Below are 22,436 nucleotides of genomic sequence, written 5' to 3'. Positions count from 1 at the left end.
ATGTCCCGTAGAGATGATAATGTATAACTTGTGAATATCAGTATCATTTTACATCGTCATTATAAAAGCGAACCCCCAAAAATGCCAATCGAACATATTTGAACAATTCGTGAGAAGCAACACAACTGACGTCACACGTTAAGAAAACGCATTTGAAAGTTTTGTTTTGTTCAAAGCAGGAATTAACAAACACATTCTGCTATATTGTCTAGCACAGTGGCGTACCTAGGATTTTCCACAAGGGGGGGGGGGGCAAAATCGTCCGCCCAAAAATTTGACAAGCAAAAAAAAAAGGCCTTCAACCACAAATGTAGGACTTCGTACCAGAAAATAATTGACAAAGCAAAAAAAAAAAAGAAAGGAAGGTCTTCAAGCTCGTCAGGGGGGCAGGGATACGTCCTTTGCATGGGTTGTGACTCGTCAGGGGGGCAGACTGCCCCCGCCCCCTGTAGGTACATTAGTGGTCTAGCAGTTTTGTTAGGTTGTAAAACAATAATTTGTACGACAGCAGCGTGATACAACTTTATGATGCAAGGTCAATATATAGGCAAGTTTATTTAATCTATTTTTATGAAGAAAACGTACAAATGAAGACGTTGTACATTTTTCTCGCATATGAGATGACGAGTGTATATTATCCCTTATGCTGAGCCATTCTGGTTTTCACGTGGTAAATGATGTAGATAGGATACGAAAAGGTTAGAACATTGGCCACAATAAATCCGATCAAGACCTGAAAAAAAAACAGAAGTAAATGTTATCAGATAATGATTAAATAAGGGGCTAAGGGCATATTTAGTCGAAGTGAAAAAATATTTGAACATAATGTGTAAGTGATCCCGGGTCGGGTATGCTTGATATTTCGATTGATCTAAAGTGAGATAGTGCCCTCAAGCGGGGTGAGCAAGATATTGTTCATCAGCAAATAGATTTATATTTAAGAAAACCATTTTCCGAATAATGAATTAAACAGTATTTCATTTCATTTCATTTCATTTCGTTTATTTCCACAATAACAGCAAAGATAATTATTTTACAACAGAAATGTGAGTATAGAATAAATTAACAATTAGAAATATTGAAATAGTTCACAAAGGTCCAGTACACAGATATAATGTATAATTGAATTTTAGAAAGTTCAGTTTTAACTTAAATGCTAGCTGTATATTGTGGGGGAAACCTTGGAAAGCGGAGCTTGTAATTCAGGTTCCCCAAAATAATATTACAGTATCATTAATTAATGAAAATGGTATAAAAAGATACAAACTAGACGGGACGATACAAGACTACACTAAACGGGACAAGTACATCAGAACAACTCAAGCACAAACATGGGACAATGAACAGCCTCCTGCAGGAAAATCATAGTGTAACATTATAGTTATTTATCAGTGTAGTCTTAAGCTTATGTTTGAACGAAAATAAGCTTGGTGTCAGTTTTAAAGATTCATCTAGAGAATTCCAAAAATGGGGACCAGTATAAACAATAGTCTTCTGTTTGTAAAAAGTTCTGAGCTTCGGAAGATGGAAAGATGACGATAATCTGGTGGGGTAGCTGTGCAAAATCTCGTTTCTTAAAAACAGTAAACTTAAGGAAGTTGGCAGCTCTCCTTGGTTTAACTGAAACATAAAGCAGCCCAGGCGAAGAGAGTACAAATCCTGTATTTTTAAAACTTTATTGGAGAAGAACAATTGATCTGAGTGAGCTAATCTGTGTTTATGACAAATGATTCTCATTATTCTTTTCTGTGTAAGTAGTAGTCTATCCAACTGATTTCTAGAGGAACTGCCCCAAGCTAATATCCCATAATTTAAGTAAGAAAGAATAAGGGTATTATACAAATTTGATAAAACGTTTGGAGGCAAAAAAGTTTTTAGTTTGTTTATGACGCCAACATTTCTAGATAAAAGTTTTGATAAATACGTAATGTGCGGCTTCCATGAAAATTTGTTATCTATATATAGACCAAGAAATTTCGTTGAATCGACAATATCGATTAAAATATTATTAAGAAAGACGTTCCTGGGTAGAGCTGTGATTGAATTACTAAAAAGCATGCACTGGGTCTTTGCAACATTTAAAGAAAGTTTGTTACAACAGATCCATTCATGAATACATCTGAGTTCAGTATTTACTATGTTTACAAGAGTATCAGGATTTTTATGTGAAAAGAAAACACTGGTGTCATCTGCATATAATATGAAAGACAAGGCCTTTGATGAATCCTGAAAATCGTTGATATATAGAATGAATAATAATGGCCCCAAAAGCGAACCCTGGGGTACTCCGCAAATCATGTCATTATAATCGGAATTAGAATTGTTTATGGAGACAAACTGTTTTCTTCCAGTAAGATAACTTCTGTACCACTCCAAGGCCTTCCCCCTAATTCCATAATGTGATAGTTTAGACAATAAGATTTCATGGTCAATGGTGTCAAAGGCCTTGGAGAGGTCCAGAAAGATACCAAGAGTGTGAAGGTGGTCGTCAACAGCAGTCGCTATATGATTAATGAAATATAAGATTGCATGTGTTGTTGAATGCTTTTGCCTAAAGCCAAATTGTGATTCTGATAAAAGACCAAAACTCCTCACAAATTTTATTGTACGATTGTATATAATTTTTTCTAAGACTTTGGAAATAGAAGATAAGAGAGATATAGGTCTATAATTACTTATATCGGACGGATCTCCCTTTTTGTAGATAGGAACTACCTTCGCAATTTTCATTCGGTCGGGAACTATACCATTAACAAGAGATAAATTCATGACGTGTTCTAAAGGAATAACAATTTCGTTAATGATATCTTTTAACAAGTCATTACTTATTTCATCATAGCCTGGACTTTTTTTACTTTTAAGTTCTTTTACTATCTTTATGATTTCATTAGCATCGGTTGGAATAAAAAATAGTGAATGTGGGTTTTGGTTCTTTAGAAAGCATTCAAAGGTTTTATCTGTGTGTGGTATTTCGTTGGCAAGATTTGGACCAATGCCTGAGAAATAATTATTAAAGTTCATAGCTATATCAAAATTATCATTAATAACTGAATTGTTGATCTTCACATGTTTTATAGTATTGCGATCTTTTTTCTTATTTAAGACATCATTGATTACTTTCCATGTATCTTTTATATTATTTGAACTCGCTGCAAATTTAGAACAATAAAATTTCTTTTTTTCAGATCTCAAAAGAGTTGTCAAGGTGTTTTTATATTTGACGTATTTTTCACGAGCAGCATCTGACGGGTTTGCACGATACTTGTAATAAAGGTTATTTTTTCTATTGATAGATCTTAAAAGTGATTTACTAACCCAGGGGTTTCGTGGTGTCCGTTTGTTGTTTGGTTTATATTTTACAAGAGGGATACATTCATTAAAAGAATCGAGAAGGATAGTCATGAAATTATCATATGATTCGTTAACATCGTTTGTAACTAATACTTCGTTCCATTTGAGTGAACTTAGCTTATCCTTGAGTTTGGCAATCTTTTCAGGGGTAATTTTCCTAACCATTTTTACATGAGAAGAGTACGAGTTGTTATCAAAGAGAGATGGTATCCTAGCGAAAATAAGAAAATGGTCAGAGATGTCAGACAGAATGACACCAGAATCAATTTCTCTCTCAACGTTTGAAAAAATATTGTCAATTAAAGTTCCTGAATGAGAAGAAAATCTAGTGGGTCTGGTAATCAACGGAATAAATGAAAATGATAATAAAGTGTTCAGAAAATCTTGAGAGAAATTATCCTCTCTGCATTTTAAGAGGTCAACATTAAAATCGCCCATCAAAAAGCAATGTTTATTTTGAAGCAAAGGATTAGAAAGCAGTTGTTGTAATTCATTTAGAAACGTATTATGATCGGAAGAAGGTGGACGATAAACTGTACCTATAACTACGTTTTTTCTTTTGGATAATGTTATTTCGATAAAAACCGTCTCCATCGTTTCATTCATCAGATTTAAGTCATGAAGTACAATGTAATGCAGGTGTATTGGAACGTACAGTGCTACTCCACCACCTCGCCTATTTACTCTATTATTAAATATAAGGTTATGCTGAGACAAGGAATGTATAGTGTGAGGAGCATCCGTAAACCAGGTTTCGGTCAGGCCAATAACAAAAGAATCTACTTTAGTATTATCTAATAATAAGCTCAGTTGTTCGAAATTTTTATTTGCACTGCGGATGTTAAGATGCAAAAGGTTCAAGTCATTCTTTCCAGCTGACTTTAAATTGTTGACAAATTGGTTCTGGGTGTAGTATTGAGATTTAACAAAGGATTTGTCATTGACATCAAAAGTATATTCAAATTCTTCTACGTTGTTGTTCATAGTGTCAGAAATATTTTGTTCATATTGTTCGTCAGAAATCGAAAAACTGCCAGCATTTTGCTGTAATTGAAAAAGAAGGTTCAAATCAAAGTCACTGACATCACTAAATGGAAAACTACTCATGCCAAGTAAAACAAGACTGAAAAATGAATATTTCCAGGTGAAGCAAGACTACATAATCAATTGAGGTTAAACAAATAAGGAGCACCAAAGAAACTTCAGGCAACAGCTGCAGAAGGCCACATAGAACGAATAAACAGAACATGAATTTGAACGGAAAATTTAAGCACATATAACTACAACGATAAGCATACGTGTAGATTTTCCTCTGTAGATGGCAGCTAAATCAGCTGTGGCTTTCAGCCTATGCCCTATACATGTATACAAAGATCAATATCATTTGCAATTAAATCTTGTAATAATCTTGACTGAATGAACTTAACAATTATGTTATACAGTACCATCACAGTGAGCATGATGAGAGAAAAAAAAAAATAGTGAGCACATTGTAGGTAAGCATTCCAATAAAAAATTCATACTTTTCATGGTGGAAAGGAAAAGAAGAAAGAAGTAAATTGAAAGAGAGAGAGAAAGAGAGAGAAAACCACGCATACGATCTGTTAAATAATTATATACAGCATTAAAGATATAATCTTTCGGTGTTGATGGAAATTCAAACGAGTGTTGTTAGCGGTATCATTCCCACCATGATACTAAAATTATTTTTCTTTTCTTACTCTTCTTCCTTTTCAAAGACAGCAACTAGAAAAAAAAAGCTCATTCCCAATACGGAAACACTCATTCTATATACTTAACATTAGCGCTTGACTAACCAAAATTGAGGAAAGCATTAGAAGAGGTTCTGTTATCAGATGCATTGCACACAAACTAGAGAAAAAGTCCTTTGGAATTGCAAAATGGTATTGGGCTTCAGAAACCTTACAAACTTTGGAGGTATATCCGTCAGAGGAAAAGATTTGCTAAGTGACTTCTATCAGAAGGTCATCATGGTCATTGTGGCAAAAATACCGTAATGCACATGCGCAGAACAACTACCTATTGTATTACGCATGCGCAAAAATAAATATATGTATACTAAAAACATAATGAATATTATGAAAGCACCCAGTTGACCTAATTGTTGAATCTATTTTGTGGCAGAGTTGCCGTTGTTTGCAAATTATTCAACTGGGCTAGAGGATACACATTTACATGAAGAAAGACTCCGGAAGGAAGAAGAAGTTATTAAGGAGTCAATTCAATCGTGTCAATGGCGTAATGATCAAAAAGTTTTCAGAAATGGAACATGACGTTCGCATTGGGCAAAATGTGTAAAAAGTCCCGAGCGAGTGAAAATCTTCAACATTTTCAAATGAAAATCCCTTTTTATGAGAGCTTTTGACAAGTTAAAGACAAATAAAATGAAAAGAACATAACATTTTAATAAACGGAACATATTTCGAAGGTTCACATCTCATCATCAGCCTGAAATCAAAATCAGACAGAGTCATGGGTGTTTATACATTTTGGATATCACGAAAATTGATGAGGTGTAAACCTTGAAACATGCATGTTTGAAATGTTATGTTCTTTTCGTTTTATTTGTCTTCAAGTTGACATTGTGTCGCTCTATTGGAAATATATAACTTGATATCATTTTTCAAACATTTCCATTATCCTTTTTTCAATTTCCACTTTCCTGATATTTATTGATTTATTGGATGTTGATCTTTCAAGTGCTCCTAAGCCCCCTCCCCTTCCTATACACTCTACAAACAAATCAGTCAACAATGACTAGTTAATGGGGTCAGATGGGTGCAACTATTATTCTAGTTATATTTGACTATTTTCTAGTCATATTTTACTAGAATAGAGTTATTTCTGACTAGAATATATGTCAGAAATATCAGTGATTGCCATATCAGTTGCTCCCAGCTGACTACTGGTGTAGTCAATTTGACTGATTTGTTTTAAGAGTGTACGCACAATGGTCGCCGTATATTGCACAAATAAATTCTTTGTCATTTAATCAAGTTTGTGAATAAGAAATACAGGTGTATTCAAGAAGCATATAGTTTACTTACATATTGAGGGTCGCCCATGAGCACGTTTTGGATCAGAATGAAAAGTGGATATTGAAGGAAGCCACAGACACCGATCAATAAGTAGGTCATACCATAAACGATCCCATAGAACTTCATCGGAAACCTGAAATCGACATGACAAAAATACATAATTATCGTTCAGTTGTTCCCCTCACCTTAACCATATTTTTAAGTGAATAGGCCTATATTATGAATATTCTAATAGGAAAATATTCAGGGTCCGTCAAAATGTATTTTGATTTTAATTGATGTCAACTCCTTTAACGAATCATTCTGAAGGAAATTAATTGTAACTGTAAATGTCTAAATAATTCGTCGCATCGTGATTAGATTTAAGAGGCACCGTAGCTCAGTGGGTTTGAGCATGGACCTACTACCATTACTACTATGTTCATGGTTCGAGCGTCTGTTTCAGATAAGATAATATGATCTCATGAGGGGCGCGAGTCCATGCCCATGCCGAAACACGTCTACCAAAAAACTGATGCTAGAGCTCAATGCTAAGTGCAGGTGTAATCGCAGTTTAAAAAAAATACTCCGTCCATCGGAAAGTCCTGTGTATTGTGCCTCGCAGTCCCGGCAAAAATCTTCAGAAGATCAAGTCAATCTTCAAGTTTAATCGCCATGAGAAATCAATGATTGTGGACATTAACGGTAAGACAACCACGGTAGTGCATCTTTTCAAGTGAGCTGAGGCAACTCGTCATTTTGTAGCCATTTTTATAGCCTTTCCACTGTATAAAAAAAACTACTGACGATGACACAAAAAATGAAAGGACATTGAAAACAATACAATACTCACGTGAGTGGAACCACACCTGCCGATACGCCATACAACATTGACCTACACAAGGTCAAGAGGGCAAAGGTCAAATACTGGAGAGGGAGGATTCGAACCAGCATGCATACCGAGTAGGCGATTGACATAAGAGTTGTGCAAGTCACTGCCAGCCAACTGTTTCGCAGATCAGTCAAGGGGCCATACGCAGGTTCTAAAGAATAAAAAATAGAATTTGTGAAAGTAACAAGTTGCAAGATGGATATGTTTAGGCCCTAGGGGAAAAGAGACGTTGCAAAAAAAATACAATTAATTGTAAATCAATCATTAGTCCCTAAATCAAGCTTAACTGTTGATCGAGTGTTAACTGAGTGCAAGTCAACTATAGATACATTAGGCATTTTAATAAAAAGGTATTGCGCTTGATTTTCGGGCTTACGATTCATTTATAATTGAATGTATATTTTTGACAGCACCCTAAACATCTTCGGTTCCCCGGTTTGTACCGATGATTGCGTAAATTATTTCAATTATTCTGTATGATGATAACATAAATCATAATTTGATTAATGAAGTTGATACGGACAGGAAGAGAAAGGGAGGTGGTGGGGGAGGGCTTACCCGATTCCAGCGGTGCTGCACACAAGGTGAGCTTTCTCCTATCTAATAGCAGACCTCCAAGGGGTCCTCCAATCATACTCACAAAACTCATCAACGCAAGCACATTAGTGTATTGACTCACTGCAACATAAAAACATAAGAAACGGCAATAAAGTTTGTACGTGTACAACATAGTTCATAGATAAATATTAAGAAATGTCCCGAGTATCTTTCTTAGATAGAAATTCCCATTGGGACTAAGATCACTTCATCTTATTCGTAAAAAAAGATATTGATGATTGTGATAGGTGATAAGAACGTGATTACATATGTTGATATAGATGGTGGTGATGGGGGGGGGGGGGGGGGGTGGGGAGAAGGAGGACACATAATAAGGAACTATAAAATCGTATTATATATTGTGATGGTACGTATGGTATCGATAATTATGATGAAGATGATGATAATGACGGAAAAGAAAAGGAAGAAGAAGATGATGATGGTGATGATTATGAAGATGATTTTGATGATGATCTTGTTGATGATGATGTTGATGACGATCATAATGATTAAGATGATGATGATAACGATGACGATGATTATGATGCCTGGGGATGAGGGTAGGAGGACAAAGAATAGGAGGGGGATGGATTGATTGATAAGAAGACAAAAGGGTCTATTACCGACATCAATATCACCGTCGGCTAGCCACGTAAGCCAAGGGTTCATAATCGCCAAAACGAAGAGCAGTTGGAGTTGGATGACGATGGCCCAAAACGACATGAAGAAAAACATTGGACTCTTCAAACAGGAAAAGAATGTTGGGTAGGCTTCATCCCTTTTCAGTTCTGAATTCTCTTCATGAATGCTCTCTTGTCTCTTGGCGAGCTCTTTCTGACTCATGCGGCTATCTAAGGAGTTCCGTGAGCTTCTTTTACTGTTCACGCTTTGCTTGGATAAACGTCGGTCCCCGGTGTCCCAACTTTGCTTGGATAAACGCCGTTCCCCGATGTTCCAACTTTGCTTGGATAAACGCCGTTCCCCGGTAATGCCGGTGCTCCAACTCTGTTTCGATGCACGGCGTTCATTGATGATATCCTCAACAGGTAAGGACACTCTCTTTTTTACTGTGGAAAAAAGGTAAATTATAATAAATTTGTTTAGGCCTACATGTATATTTGTAGTTTTTTCTTTATAATATAAAGTGGCGCTAGCCCAGCAACACTTCATTTAGATATATTATATCTAAATGAAGTGTTGCTGGCTAGCGCCATGAGCGTCTTCGGACGGTGTGTGCGCTTAATTAAGACATCAACATTTTTATTATTATTCTCATTATTATTATCAATGTTATCATATTATCATTGTTATTAGATTTGTTGTGGTTCAAATCCACCTGAATTGTAAAAAAACAAAGGCGATACCTGTAAAACAGTTTCATCACTTAAGCAAGATAAACACGCTGCCCCATTCACAAGTTTTTTTCCTCAAAATCGGACATTTTAGCCATGCGAAATGACGTATCTGCCCAATCATAAATCCCAGATCTTTGCACTCAGTAAGTGACTCATTTTTTTTGGCCCATGCCCCCCCCCCCCCCTATGCCGTGGCCCACGGTACGCTACTGGCTGCATTTACATTGAAATCCATTACAGGGCTGTTTATCAATTTAAGTGGGCTAAATCCGTGAGAGGGGGATACAAAATACAAATATCATCTGTTTCATATATGATCGTTAGTGGAATAGAGTGGTTTTCTTTTTTTTCTCCACGTCTTGAATTTAATACGACATGCGACAAAAAAGGCGTGAGGTCAAACAAAACCATGAAAAGTAGGAGAGATTTTCTCTCACACTTTCTAGTTTATATTACATCAATTCTACGAAAAGCAGCCATAATTTAAAATCATTTGCATAGATAATCGTCACACCTTTCGTCACCACCGGGTCCTCAAAACCGAGATTATCAAACTCGAACGTTTGCGTTCCTACGTCACAAAGTGTGCGACTCTGGGTGAGATCGCCTTCCGCAGAACAAAGCACCGTCCCCTTCCCGTTCTCGACGACCACCTCATCCACGCTGAACGTATCGAATTCGGGATCGGGTAAGCAGGGCACATGAAGGAAGTAGTCATCGGGGAGGGGCCAGGGAATGTGATGTCGGGGAAGAAGGCATATATTGACAAAAAAGAAGATGGTAGTACATGCCAGCGCAAGGGAGGAGACCTCCAATGAAATCCCGTTCTCGTAAGCGATCTATGATGATAGAAAATGAGTCGATTAATTTTCGACCAAGTTTAACAGTTAGATGAAAGAGTTGGCGCTCCACGACGCACTACGGATTCAAGAACCTACCAGACAACCAAGGAGTCTTTGTCGAAAATTGGCGAATCAAAACAGCAGTTTCGTCCTGGACTCTGAACAAACGACTTATTTTCGATTTTTTGTCAGCTCTTAAACTTAGGACGGAGCTACTGTTCCGGTTCACGATTGTTTTGCCAAAGACCTCCAAGTTGTTCATTGTCATTTATCTATTTATCTATTTATAATGATTTATCATCTATTAATTTACTGATTCTTAATCCGTCGTGCATTGAGGAGCGAAAACTCTTTACTCTGGAAGAATTTGTATTAGAAAGCACTATTGACGATTGGGGTATTGCTTTTAGGGAATCCCTTGTTCCATTTCCATACGCCCTACTATATACTGCCTTTTTTAATTGTCAATCCCTTAATTTGTATCCTAATTACATAATTGGTTTAGTATAATTGTGTTTTAATAGGATATGAAATAAAAGCATTGGATTTACTTAATTCAAATCAACAGGAAAGCACATTGGGCTACTTATATTTAAGCCGTTAATTGGCACGATGTGTTTTTTACCGTTCTTATCCGATTTTCGGCGTTTTTTTAAATTCAATTCACCCCCCTTGAAAGTGGCATCCAGAACACGTTACACCCCTCCTCATACGCTAGTTTTTAAGACATACATGTAAGCATGTAAATACTTACCTTTATTAGAAAGAAGATAAGAGTTGAAGTGTCATAACAACCATTCATCACCCCTATCACGGTCGACTTTTGAGTTGGAAATAGATTTGCTATCTGTATATAAGTATATAAAATGATATTAGTAACTATATTGTAAGATTTTTAAAGAGAATTCAGGTCATTGAAACGGTTGTGTGTGAGTAATAACAGGGGACTTCACAACTGGAAGGGCAATTACACAATAATATTATTGTAAGACCCCGTTTCAGGGGTTTCATGTTAGGCCATGCACAAGCGGGATCAGACAATGTACTTGACCGAATGTCGGCAGACTTGGATTTTCCAGGAGGGTGTTTCATGAAGCTGTTCGTAAGTTAAGAGCGACTTTAAGAACGACTGGTGATCCTTTCTTGTGGTAAATGGTATGGTCATTGGAGATGGTTTAGCGCGTAAGAAAGGGCTACCAGTCGTGCTTAAAGTCGCTCATAACTTACGAGGAACTTTATGAAACGTCCCCGATTGAATATGGCCCTTTGTTATGCAACAGAGGCTATCGTAAATCAGTAGTTATTGACGATTTTGTTTATCAAGGAATAAACACTGTCTTTCTTCAAACAAGAAAAAAGGTTGGAAGGTTAATCAGTACGTAGTTGGGACCGAGGCAATTATTGTATGGTATGGTATGTTTTCAAGCAATCGTCACGCTCTACACTCGGCGTGATAGAGGTCATTAAAACTGTCATTCCTGTGTCATTTAGTGTCGTCGAGGTGGTTGTGTGTCAGAAAACAGACGTGGTGCATTGTCAAACAGAGGAAACCGAAGTAAATTACGAATAGTGCAATTATGCAAATGACATGTCAGACAGCTAACGCGGATGTATTTTAGACCCTTGATGATGCAAACGATATCGTCATGCTATTGACTCAGTCATATGAGTGTCCTAGGTCCATGGACAGAAAGTTTGACACTGGATAAGAAGACTTGGCACATCCATTTTCCTCTAAATTCCTGAAACTTAGCTTGACTATAGATCTACATAAAGGCGCAAACAGTCTTTAAGACTGAACGCCAAACATTAAAGTAAATCATAAAAGGGCAACAGGACTTTTGCTCTTGCAGCAATTTCTCCGGTCTAAATGTCTCCGATGGCAAAGGGTTAACCGATAGAGTAAAACGGTTTTCACAATAGCTCGTGCGATCTTTTGCGATCACTTGGCCACAATGATGCACAGAATCGCAACGGCTGTAAGCAGTCGCATAACCAATTTAATTGTGAAATGGGCTAAAGGGTTGTATTGGAGTTTTTTGGTATCATAAAATATAAAGATTAGGGTTAATTTTGTTTCGGAGGTTAGGTTTAATTTTTTTCTTAGCTTGCAGATTTTCCATCGGAGCAGTTGTCACCAGAGCAAATGTCATGGAACCCATAAAAGACGGGGAAGGGCGTTATGGCACTGACGCGGCAGGTGACATATCAGGCAATTCACATGGTCTTTGACGCGGTCGCGGTCGGATATATAACTAAATTGGGCTTTCGCTTTGTCATGTTTACAAGACAGATTCTCCTCCGACGATTAAATTCGGCTTCATCGACTCTCATCAGTCCTCCGACTTACGACTGTTCCCTGTGTGAATCAGCAATATTGTTTTGAAAAAAATACAAAATGACAAAAGAGATCGCGTGATTCTCTTTCAGTACCTCCACACTAGTACGTCCAATCCGAAAAAATAAAATTTTTTTTTCGCAGGAGAAACATTAGCCTAACGCAAATGTCATGTCACCGTCGTACGACAGTTCAAGGAACTTTTGTATGCTACAACAACGGCTGCCAACTACTATATCTGTGCGGTGGTTACGGTATGGAGTTTATGCACCGAGACGCAGAACGAACTGGAGAACAGTGAATTTATTGAAAATGTACATTAAATGGCAATGAACAGCTGGACGGTCTTTGTCGAAAATTTCGTCCTAAGTTTTCGAGCTGAAGAAAAAGTGAAAATATGACTTTAGTCCAGAGTCGGGGACGAAACATCTTTCATTTGCCAAATTTCGACAATGGCTTGTTTGCCTTTGTTATGAGGGGCATTTAACAAAACCTTTTCTATGTTCTTGAAACCATTCTGAGTCATGGTGCGAAACTCCCTAATGATTTAATTTAGGAGATAGGGGGCTAATTTCAGAATCTTTGGTGGGGAAGGTTTGACAGGCTCATCCGGGGTAATTCTTTTTTTTTTGCTGCTTCCAAAAATGGTTTCGCAACGTGACAATGAGATGTTTCGTCCCCGACTCTGGTGGACAAACGACATATTTTCACTTTTTCTTCAGCTCGAAAACTTAGGACGAAATTTTCGACAAAGACCTTCCAGCTCTTCATTGTCATTTGAAGGGCATTTTCCTTATGTTCTCCAGTTCGTTCTGAGTCTCGGTGCAGAAACTCCATACCGTAACCACCGCACAGATATAGTCGTTGGCAACCGTTGTAGAAGCATATTTTACGTCGTCCAAAAGAAAAGCTCCTTGAGCTTTCGTACGACGGTTACATGACATTTGCTCCTGCGACAATTGCACTGGGCTTAATATCTTAGAGCATAGTGTTAGAGATCGAGGATTGTAATAGAGCTTTTAGTTGGAAATAATGTAAAGATTAAGATTAGGGTTCATTTAGTTTTAAAGGTTGGGTAAAGATGAGGATTATTATTATTATTTCGTCGCACGCACCACGAACCGTCCTCTCTGCGAACTTCGATGCGAAAGTAACTTTTGCAGAAAACGCATTTAAAGAAAAGTTTTTTTTAACCAGCAATAAGTGCACCTACAAGGAGAGCAAATAATTTACCAGTGTCTTCGTTAAAAGGTTCAGGTTTCTAAGTTTCATCCCGCATCTTTACATTTTCTTGAAGTTAATTATTTACGCCACAGTGGGCAACGCAACAGAGAGGACGGTTCGTGGAATAGATACAGTGCGCTTAACTTTCGCATCGAAGTGCGCAGAGAGGACGGTTCGTGCGACGATTTGTTTGGCGTCACCTGTGCCTGGGAGGCGAAAAGCGAACTGAATCACTATGACCCGCAAGTCTCTCCTCCCGATATAACTGACTGGGGGAAGGCAGGTGGACCACTACACCGGGGTTTCCCCCTACTCTTATACGAATAGTGCAGTGGGTTCTTAACGTTCAAAAGTGGTGACTCTCCTCTACACGGGGCATCCATTTAACGTCCTATCCGAGGGACGGAGTGTTTTCCATTGTGACATAGCCTGCATCTATGAAACATGGGAGAGGCGTTTACACACAACGCACTGGCTTCAGACTCGAACCCGCGATCTTTGGTTCGACGGGCAGACGCGTTACCGACTGAGCCAACACCGCTCTCTCTGATTAGGGTTTATTTGGTTTGAAAGGTTGGGATTTATGTTTGGCTTGACGTGTAGATTTTCAATCCGAGCAATTGTCGCCGGAGCAAATGTCGTGGAACCCGTACGGCAGACAGAGGACGATTCAACGTGTGGTATACTCACCTCAAAGCTTGCGAGGATAATGATGAGTCCTGCTGCTCCTAGTAAGATTGCTGCAGGATAGAGCAGGCTTGGTATTTCGGGGGAACTCATGGCCAAACATACGTATCCACATACCATCATTATACTGCAATAGAAATAACGGCATAAATTCAACTGAAAATGGGATTTCAACCTTTTGTAGATGGCCATCTTATGATTTTGGAAAAAGTCTTGTTATAATGCAATGTTGGAAAATGAGTATACTTGTATAAACTTTTCTAATTGAAATATGGAAATAAAATCATATTTCCATGTCAAATTAGTCAAATTAAAGGAATGGTCCGGACTGAAAATATATATATATATATCTTACTACATAGAATAGAATTCACTGAGCAAAATGCCGAAAATTTCATCAAAATCGGTTAACAAATAATAAAGTTATTGAAGTTAAAGTTTAGCAATATTTTGTGAAAACAGTCGTCATGAATATTCATTAGGTGGGCTGATGGTGTCACATCTCCACTTTCCGTTTTCTTATGATATTACATAAAATCATTTTTGTTTTCATTATTTCATACCTCTGTGAATAATATATCTCCCTTATAATGAAATAAGTTGCAGCAATAAATATCTCATGCACTAAATAAGTTGTCAATCCAATTTTTCTAGTTCTTGGAGGAAAAAATTGAATAAACCTAATTTCACGTAATAAAATACAAAAGAACAATTGGAGATGTGACATCATCAGCCCACCTAATGGATATTCATGACGAATGTTCTTACAAAATATTGCTAAACTTTAAAATTCAATAACTTTGTTATTTGTTATCTAATTTTGATGAAATTTTCGGCATTTTGCTCAGTGAATTCAACTCTATTTATAAAGCAAACAACATGAATGGGTGTTCTGAGAGCACCATACCCTCAAGTGTTACAAATGTACCCAGGGTCCTGTAACAAAAAAGATATCGATTGATCGTACGCTTGGTTTTTTTTACGATTGATTGTACATTGTGGTCAATCGAAAACAATGTCAATGAACTATGAATTTTCTTTTATCTCTATAATTTTTTATCGATTCACATCAAAGTCTTCATATAAAGACACTCGACTTGGGTTGCATTCCGTGCGAAATGGTACCAACAGTCAATAATAAATGTCATAATCAACAGATGAGTTATTATAATGTACACAATGTACAATTGTATTTCCAATGCTGCCAAACTCGTTCTGGCTATTACAGAAAACAGTACCTCGCGTTGTACATTTTCCGTTACGTAGCGTTTAAGTCTACGTGCAAATCTCTGATTATTCATGCCAAGTAAAACATCATTAAAATATTCAAATAGGTAAACCATTTGAAGAAATACAGAAAGATTGGTTTATATCATTTTTGTGGCAGTTGTTGTATTTATGTATTCTATGTTTTATAGATCGAGAAAAACGTCAACTGCTTTTGATTTCCAGAAGATGCTTTAATTTAAAAGGAGTGCATGGTTTTATATTGTTTATCTAAACGCAACGATAAAATTCCAGAGTTTGTATATCTTATTTGGAATACATGTATCTAGAGATTGTTTGCCGATTGGATTCTGACGTTCCAATACATTTATAATGTTTCATTTATATCATTGTTATTATCTATGTTAATCAAGTATTGATTTATCAATCAGATACAGAAACGACTGCAAAAATCCTATGGTAAAGAATTCCTAAATGACATTGATAGATTACCATATAGTTGAGGTTGACTGGATTGATAACTAATCTTTGTAAGACGAAGCTTAATCTGCCCCAGGCAAAGTGGGAAGTATTAATTGATTTTCAAAGGTTTAAGGTGGTCTTACAACTGTCAATTGGAAATAATGATTATTATAATTATTAAAACAATGATACTGATTTAACAATAATGAAAGTGATAATGTTTACAATGGGCATGATGATGAAATTAACATAACATTATTGGAAAGAATGATGATATGTAAACAGTAATGCTATTAATAAAGGTTCCTACTACTACTACTGCTATTAATAATAATAATAAGAAGAAGATGAAGAAGAAGAATGATAATAATAATGATAATGATAATAAACAATAATAACATCAATGATGATAATAACAATGATAATAATAATGTTAATGATGATAATGAAAAAGTTATTAAATGATAACCATTTATAATAGATTGGGATTTCATGATACACCCACCCTCTCCACCTAAAATAAACAAATTGAAAATACCTGAAGACAATCCTTGATATTCTGCTACCAACGATGAGAAGAAGATATCCTGCTGGTAACATACTAAGCGGGAGCATCACGGTGGCTACAGTATACACCAACACCAGGGCTGCATCCTGCTCCTCACAAAACACTTCATCTGTCGACGTCGTCGTCGTCATCATCGGCGAGATTGGCATGGTGATCGAACTCTGGGGTCGGCCTGCATCTGAAAGGTTTTGACGTGCACGTTCGAATGAATGAAAACTTAACCCCAAATATTATTTATTTCATAATTATGTACTAAGCAATCATGACAAAGGAGGTCATTTTCCCCGAAAATGATGATTATATATTTTTTTGTTTTATTGAGTACTATTCTTGATTGGTCTGTTTACCATTTATAAACATAATCAAGGGAATTTACAGTACTTAATCTCATGATGTATAACACGCCCGAATCATAGCCGAGGGCTTTGTGACTATGCCAAAGATAACGATGATTTAAAAATGATTTTTACACATATTGACAAAGTTATAGCTAGATACATAGTTTGAGGCACGAAACGAAAGAGAAAAGCACCTCGGCCAGCGGTCTATAATTATACTTATGTCCGAGCAAGTGTCGTGTATCGTTTGTTTTGTAAACAAGACAGTGTGTGGGTCGTTTTTTTTCGATGCACTATTCTCGTCACAAAAATATGACCGGTTAATAGAGCTAGCCATTAGTGGCCGTGATTTACAAATTTTCTATTAGCTAAAATACCGGTAATGACCGGTCTCAAGAAAAAGGTTTTAGCCAAATATTTTTATTAGGGTACATATCACCATTCATTTCATTGCTATTCACCCGTGATTTCACTTCTTGTTTTGACCAACTCCGGTTTTGTTTTACTTTGTCATTATTTTGGATTGATCTACAAGCGTTTGGACGACATAACACACATGGGCCAAACCCATTTTGGTTTAATTGCCCTTTCGTCAACACTTCACGTGGTCTTGACATTTTTTTCGTTCTGTTAGCCTATTTAAAAAAAATTACCTTATTTGATGAATATTTGGATAAAAACCCAGTTCATCAAGCCATTATAAACTAAGGGTGTTATACCAGGTAGATATCAGGTGAAATGTGTAAGTCTAACTGTGAAACACAATTCGACCAAAATATTAGACGAGCTTGTTGTAAAAAGTAGGCCAAAAATGCATTAGCCCATTGAGATTACAAGCTAGACACCATTCGGTAATTTTTTCAACTGCTTCAAAAACAAAATAAACAAATCATCAATTCCTGTACAATAATAATATGAGCACCAACTCAATAGGTAGACTAGACTATGTTTGTTCAATCTATCAGCAAATAAAAAAATAACGAGCCTTTCATTAAAATTCTAAGTGAGATCAAGCAGTCATTTTTTTCTGCACGTTGTAGTTTGCTCCATACTGCAGCTCAGAGCTCCACACGAAAATGAAAAGAACAAACAAATCAGAACTGATTTTAAGTCGTCTAAAGAGAAATAAGCAATCATTACCACTGGTTGTAGCGTTTCTTGTAGGAGCACCTGTTGGGGTCGGGTCAGCTGGGCACTTGTTGCCATAGTAACCAATATCCTTGAGGACGAATACGAGAGAGGGCCATCCGAAGATGATGCCAGCGTGGATGAGGTTCTCCAGGGCCCCGAAGACGACGGCGACTACGTTTCTTATTTGCATGATCAAGCACAGCAATGGCAATACTACAAATGGTTTGATAGAATTCGATATGATCGAATAAAAATATATTAGTACAAGAGTTCGTTCAAACAGACGATTATTTATCGTCATCCTTTCAATTTGAAGAAAGTGTATTTTTCACCGTGTAATGTATAGTTTCTTTATCAACAGTTGACTCAATACTGGGAGTATACTCCCAATAAAGTCTAATTCTTAAGGAATTGACTATACTTTCTGCATCTAATCTTTGGAAAAATATACTAGACGTTTACACTTTTTAAAATCAGAGTTGCAAATTGGTGATCACTGTGGGGGGGAGTAAATTTGGTGATTCTGGATGATTTTTTTTCTTCTGATTTTGCTTTAATTTTGTTCTGAAGAATTATTGTATCAAATACCATCATTGCACTATTTAATACTGTCTTCTGCCTACCCCTTTCCCGATCCATCATAAAATAATTCTTTTCCACAGGTAACTTTGGATTCTCCTTAGCTTTGCTCGCAGTCTTCCCTCAGTATCCCGAACGCGTGTTCCATTTTCTATCACGCAAATTTCAGATCTTTGTCTATGACTCTGAATGCAAGCTTTATATTCTAAGACTTTGAAATGTCCTCAAAATACGATCACAATTTCTATATTTAAGAAAAATGAGTTTTGAGGATGTGATTTTGACTAGCTATGTTTCCGACGACAGTCCATTTTCTACCTTTCTTTCCGATGTAAAGTATCGAGTGTAAGATTAAAGTGTTTCCGAATCACATCTACACAAAGAGTTGGGGAGAGATAATATGTTTTTAGCGATGAGATACCAACAACCATACATACATTATTACCCCAACCACTTCCCTCGGTTGAACAACAATTGTATGGAACATAATTATAGCATTAAACTAAATCTTGTTAAGGGGGAAGGAATAATTGGAACATATCTCTATTCATACATGACGGAGTTTTGATCATAATTTTTTCCAGTAATAAATCTAATAAAAAAACATAGAACCCATAATCATTGGTCAGACCTAAATGATGTGAAGAGGAGGAAAACATAGCCAGATGGACTGCACAGCTGGTTCATAGATCAAATTTAGCATGATTCATAAATCAAAATTTCACGATCTCCAACGCTATAGATTTTTTCTATGTTTTCCCTAGTTTGAGCCTTCACCAATCGTTGGCCTGATCATCATGACCATGGACCTCAAGATCGGGTGGATCTCTATTATTGTGATGAAATCACAATCCCGTAAAGCATTGTTTTTAGAGAGTGAAAGATTAAAGAGGGATTTAATGGATATTAGTCCTGCCATTCTCTCTCTGAAAAATCACGATATTGAAAGAAGGGGAATGATTACTCCAGGAATGGGCATAATATTTTGATTAACGACAAGTAAAAATGGTATCACTCAAAGAAAATGCTCATAGTATTTTTTTAGTTTTATTTCAATCTCCACTTTGTATGCTAAGGATTTGTTTTTTGTATATTTATTTTCCGATTATGACAAAAACAATACATTAATGTACATAACATTAATAAATAACATAAATGGCATCAAATGAAATAAGCAAAATGAATTGCAAATATGTTGAATAGATAAAATAATCGAAAGGTTTGCCCATTTCAGAGTCATTGACATAAGTTACACTGTTCTTCCATGGGGTCCAGAAGAGACTCCGAAAACCGTTTACTCTGAATAAATTCAAACCGAATTTCCAGTAGAAAGTTCTATTGGGGCAATGATGGGATTATATGACCGTGCTTCTACTCCATTTGGTCTAAAATTGGATGCCATTATGCGGTAATTAGCACCTAAGTTAAATTTTTGATTGCAAGTCAATGATATTTTTGGATTGCGAATGTTCGATTTGGGGAGCATTCGTCGCTGACAGTTAAAATAATTATGTAATCGCCACTTTTGATCAGGGGCCTTGGAATGATTTTTGAAGAGGGGTGCATGCTGGGTTAGAAGGAAAAATGACAAGCCCCCCCCAAAAAAAAAATAATAATAATAATAATTGTCCAAGGTGGAGGTAATTTTGGTCACAAAAATGACAAAAAAGGGTTGTCGCTCAAAATGAAGGATAACGTGGTAAAATTTCATCATTTTAGTATACAAACCGGATTTCCAGGGGTAAACACGCATCACCCGCAAACAATTTTTGCAGAGTGCTTCAGCACCCCCGGTTTCTGGGCCATGATTGAGCTAGAAATTGGATCGGGAATATGGGAACTTTATAAGAGCGAAAAAAGAAACGCACAGGCATGGTTTTTCGGGTATTTTGGCCCAGACATCTAGCGAAGAGAAATCTATGGATAAGTTGTCGAAAACATATATCTACTGAAGAAAATATACAATGAAAAGTATTCTTACCTCTATTCGGCACGTGTTCAAACTGAGACAACGGAGTTAGGATTTTCCGAAATCAGGTGGATAGGTTTAGGTTTTCGCATATCAATGAAACTATGCATATCTTGCTCGCTATTTGTAAGTATGGGCCTAGGCTGACGAAATGTGTTCAAAGTATTGCAAGAACCAGCGGCGCAGTTAAACTTGAACATCGACCTGAGAACTCATCATGAAAGCATGCCAATTTGAGCCGTTTGCAATCAGTGAGTCGAAGATGTCATTGGGACGTCATATCCTTTTGTGATTGAGTTTACTTTTTTGTTTTACGAGAACACGGTTATCACTGACAAATATTTGAAGAAAAAAAATATTGTCTCGTTTTGTTGTGTTTTGTGATCCTGTGGCCCGTTGCAGAAAAGAGTTGCAATCAAACGCATCTCTAAAAATCATGCTCAACTTCATTTTCAACCAAGCAATCAACAGCGCGCATTTTGGACTTGCAATTGATTTTTTGACTTGCGTTTAAACGTAACTCTTTCTACAACGGGCTCCTGGTTGATTACTGACGACATACCTCTATCATGCTCCCTCATCTTTCTCTTTATCTCCCCCCCCTCTGTAATAATTTTTTTTCTATATTTCCTTTTTCTTCTGAAGTGTCGATCAGAAAAATTCTGCTTTATTGTTTTGATCACAAGGGAGACATTCGTGCCCATGAGGGCATTCCTCCACCGCTGAGCTTGATATAAATTGATATTTATCAAAATAAATGTCTGTCAGTTAGTAAAATAATGTTTATTGATATATGTACCTCGGGGCGAAAGTATCCGGTTCAGCTCAAGAATCCACACCTTGTAGAACGTGAGAGAAATACTTTTATAAAGATTTTTCTTTTTTTCTGATTCATATTATCAACATCGCCAAGCATCCGTTTTTATTTCTTTATTAGAGATGCAAATATTTGTGTTAAAGTAATAAAGTCCCAATAGAAGATTACACATCACCAAATAAAATGCATTTTATAGGTATGACAAGAAGACATTTATCGCAATACACGTGAATTTACACGTGAATTTGTAGATTCTCTTCGGGGGTCATAAAAGAAAACAAATGGAACATCTCAGATAAGAGGAAAAGATTTACATGTTTTTCCAATTAAAAAAAAGAGATTTGTTTCCTTCCATTTTGTATGTGTATGCATGCACATGGTCAATGATCACTTGGCCCACGTTAATGTCAGATGTAACATGTTTCTGGAATTAGTAAATAATGGAGGTCAACGTATAAATGTAATCACGACTGGTGACTTATTCCTATAATGCATCCCCCATCCCCCTCCGATATTTAATAATAATAATAATAATAATCCGCTTTTATATAGCGCTTAATCCATCGGAACGACGTTTCTAAGCGCTTTACAGATATATTATTACCCCGGTCATCGGATTCAATCAGTCATTCCTGCACACAATGTCTGCACATCCTCCACTTCCTGGGGAGTCCTGCAAAGGTCCTGCAAAGGTCGTGGAGACTAACTGACCATTGGCTGATTTGACCATGGATCTGCGTAACTTGCTAATTACGCATTCAATTAGCTGAGTTCGTTGATTCCTGTTTGGGAAGAAAGTTATCATCGAATACAGGGGCCGATCTTGAATTTTCCCAAAAAGGGGGAGGGCAAATTTTTCCGAGAAAATTTTGACAAGCAAACAAAAAGAGTCCTCGCTTTTAAGGGGGGACACTTCTGTTTTAATGGCATTTTTACATTACAAATTTAAAAAAAAATCAAAGGGAGAGGGGCATGGGTCGACTCTAATAATTTAGACCTCTAAACTACAATTTCTTAATTT

The 22,436-nt window shown here is 36.7% G+C and overlaps 1 protein-coding gene across 1 annotated transcript; it reads right to left on the bottom strand.

Moving 5' to 3' along the window:
• Window positions 1-407: 407 nt before the first annotated feature.
• On the bottom strand, window positions 408-20,867 carry LOC121408594 (solute carrier family 43 member 3-like). The gene is made up of 11 exons (XM_041600112.1): window positions 20,611-20,867; window positions 18,060-18,263; window positions 16,552-16,759; window positions 14,328-14,451; window positions 10,830-10,922; window positions 9,748-10,072; window positions 8,502-8,945; window positions 7,840-7,959; window positions 7,243-7,432; window positions 6,420-6,543; window positions 408-733 (listed from the first exon to the last, which is right to left on the bottom strand). Exons 2-11 carry the CDS (start codon window positions 18,238-18,240, stop codon window positions 635-637), a joined length of 1,908 nt encoding a protein of 635 aa, XP_041456046.1. The 5' UTR covers window positions 18,241-18,263; window positions 20,611-20,867; the 3' UTR covers window positions 408-634.
• Window positions 20,868-22,436: the final 1,569 nt, after the last annotated feature.

Source organism: Lytechinus variegatus, chromosome 2, assembly GCF_018143015.1.
Source record: "Lytechinus variegatus isolate NC3 chromosome 2, Lvar_3.0, whole genome shotgun sequence".
NCBI classification, from domain to species: domain Eukaryota; kingdom Metazoa; phylum Echinodermata; class Echinoidea; order Temnopleuroida; family Toxopneustidae; genus Lytechinus; species Lytechinus variegatus.
This window is presented reverse-complemented; position numbering and strand designations above follow the sequence as displayed.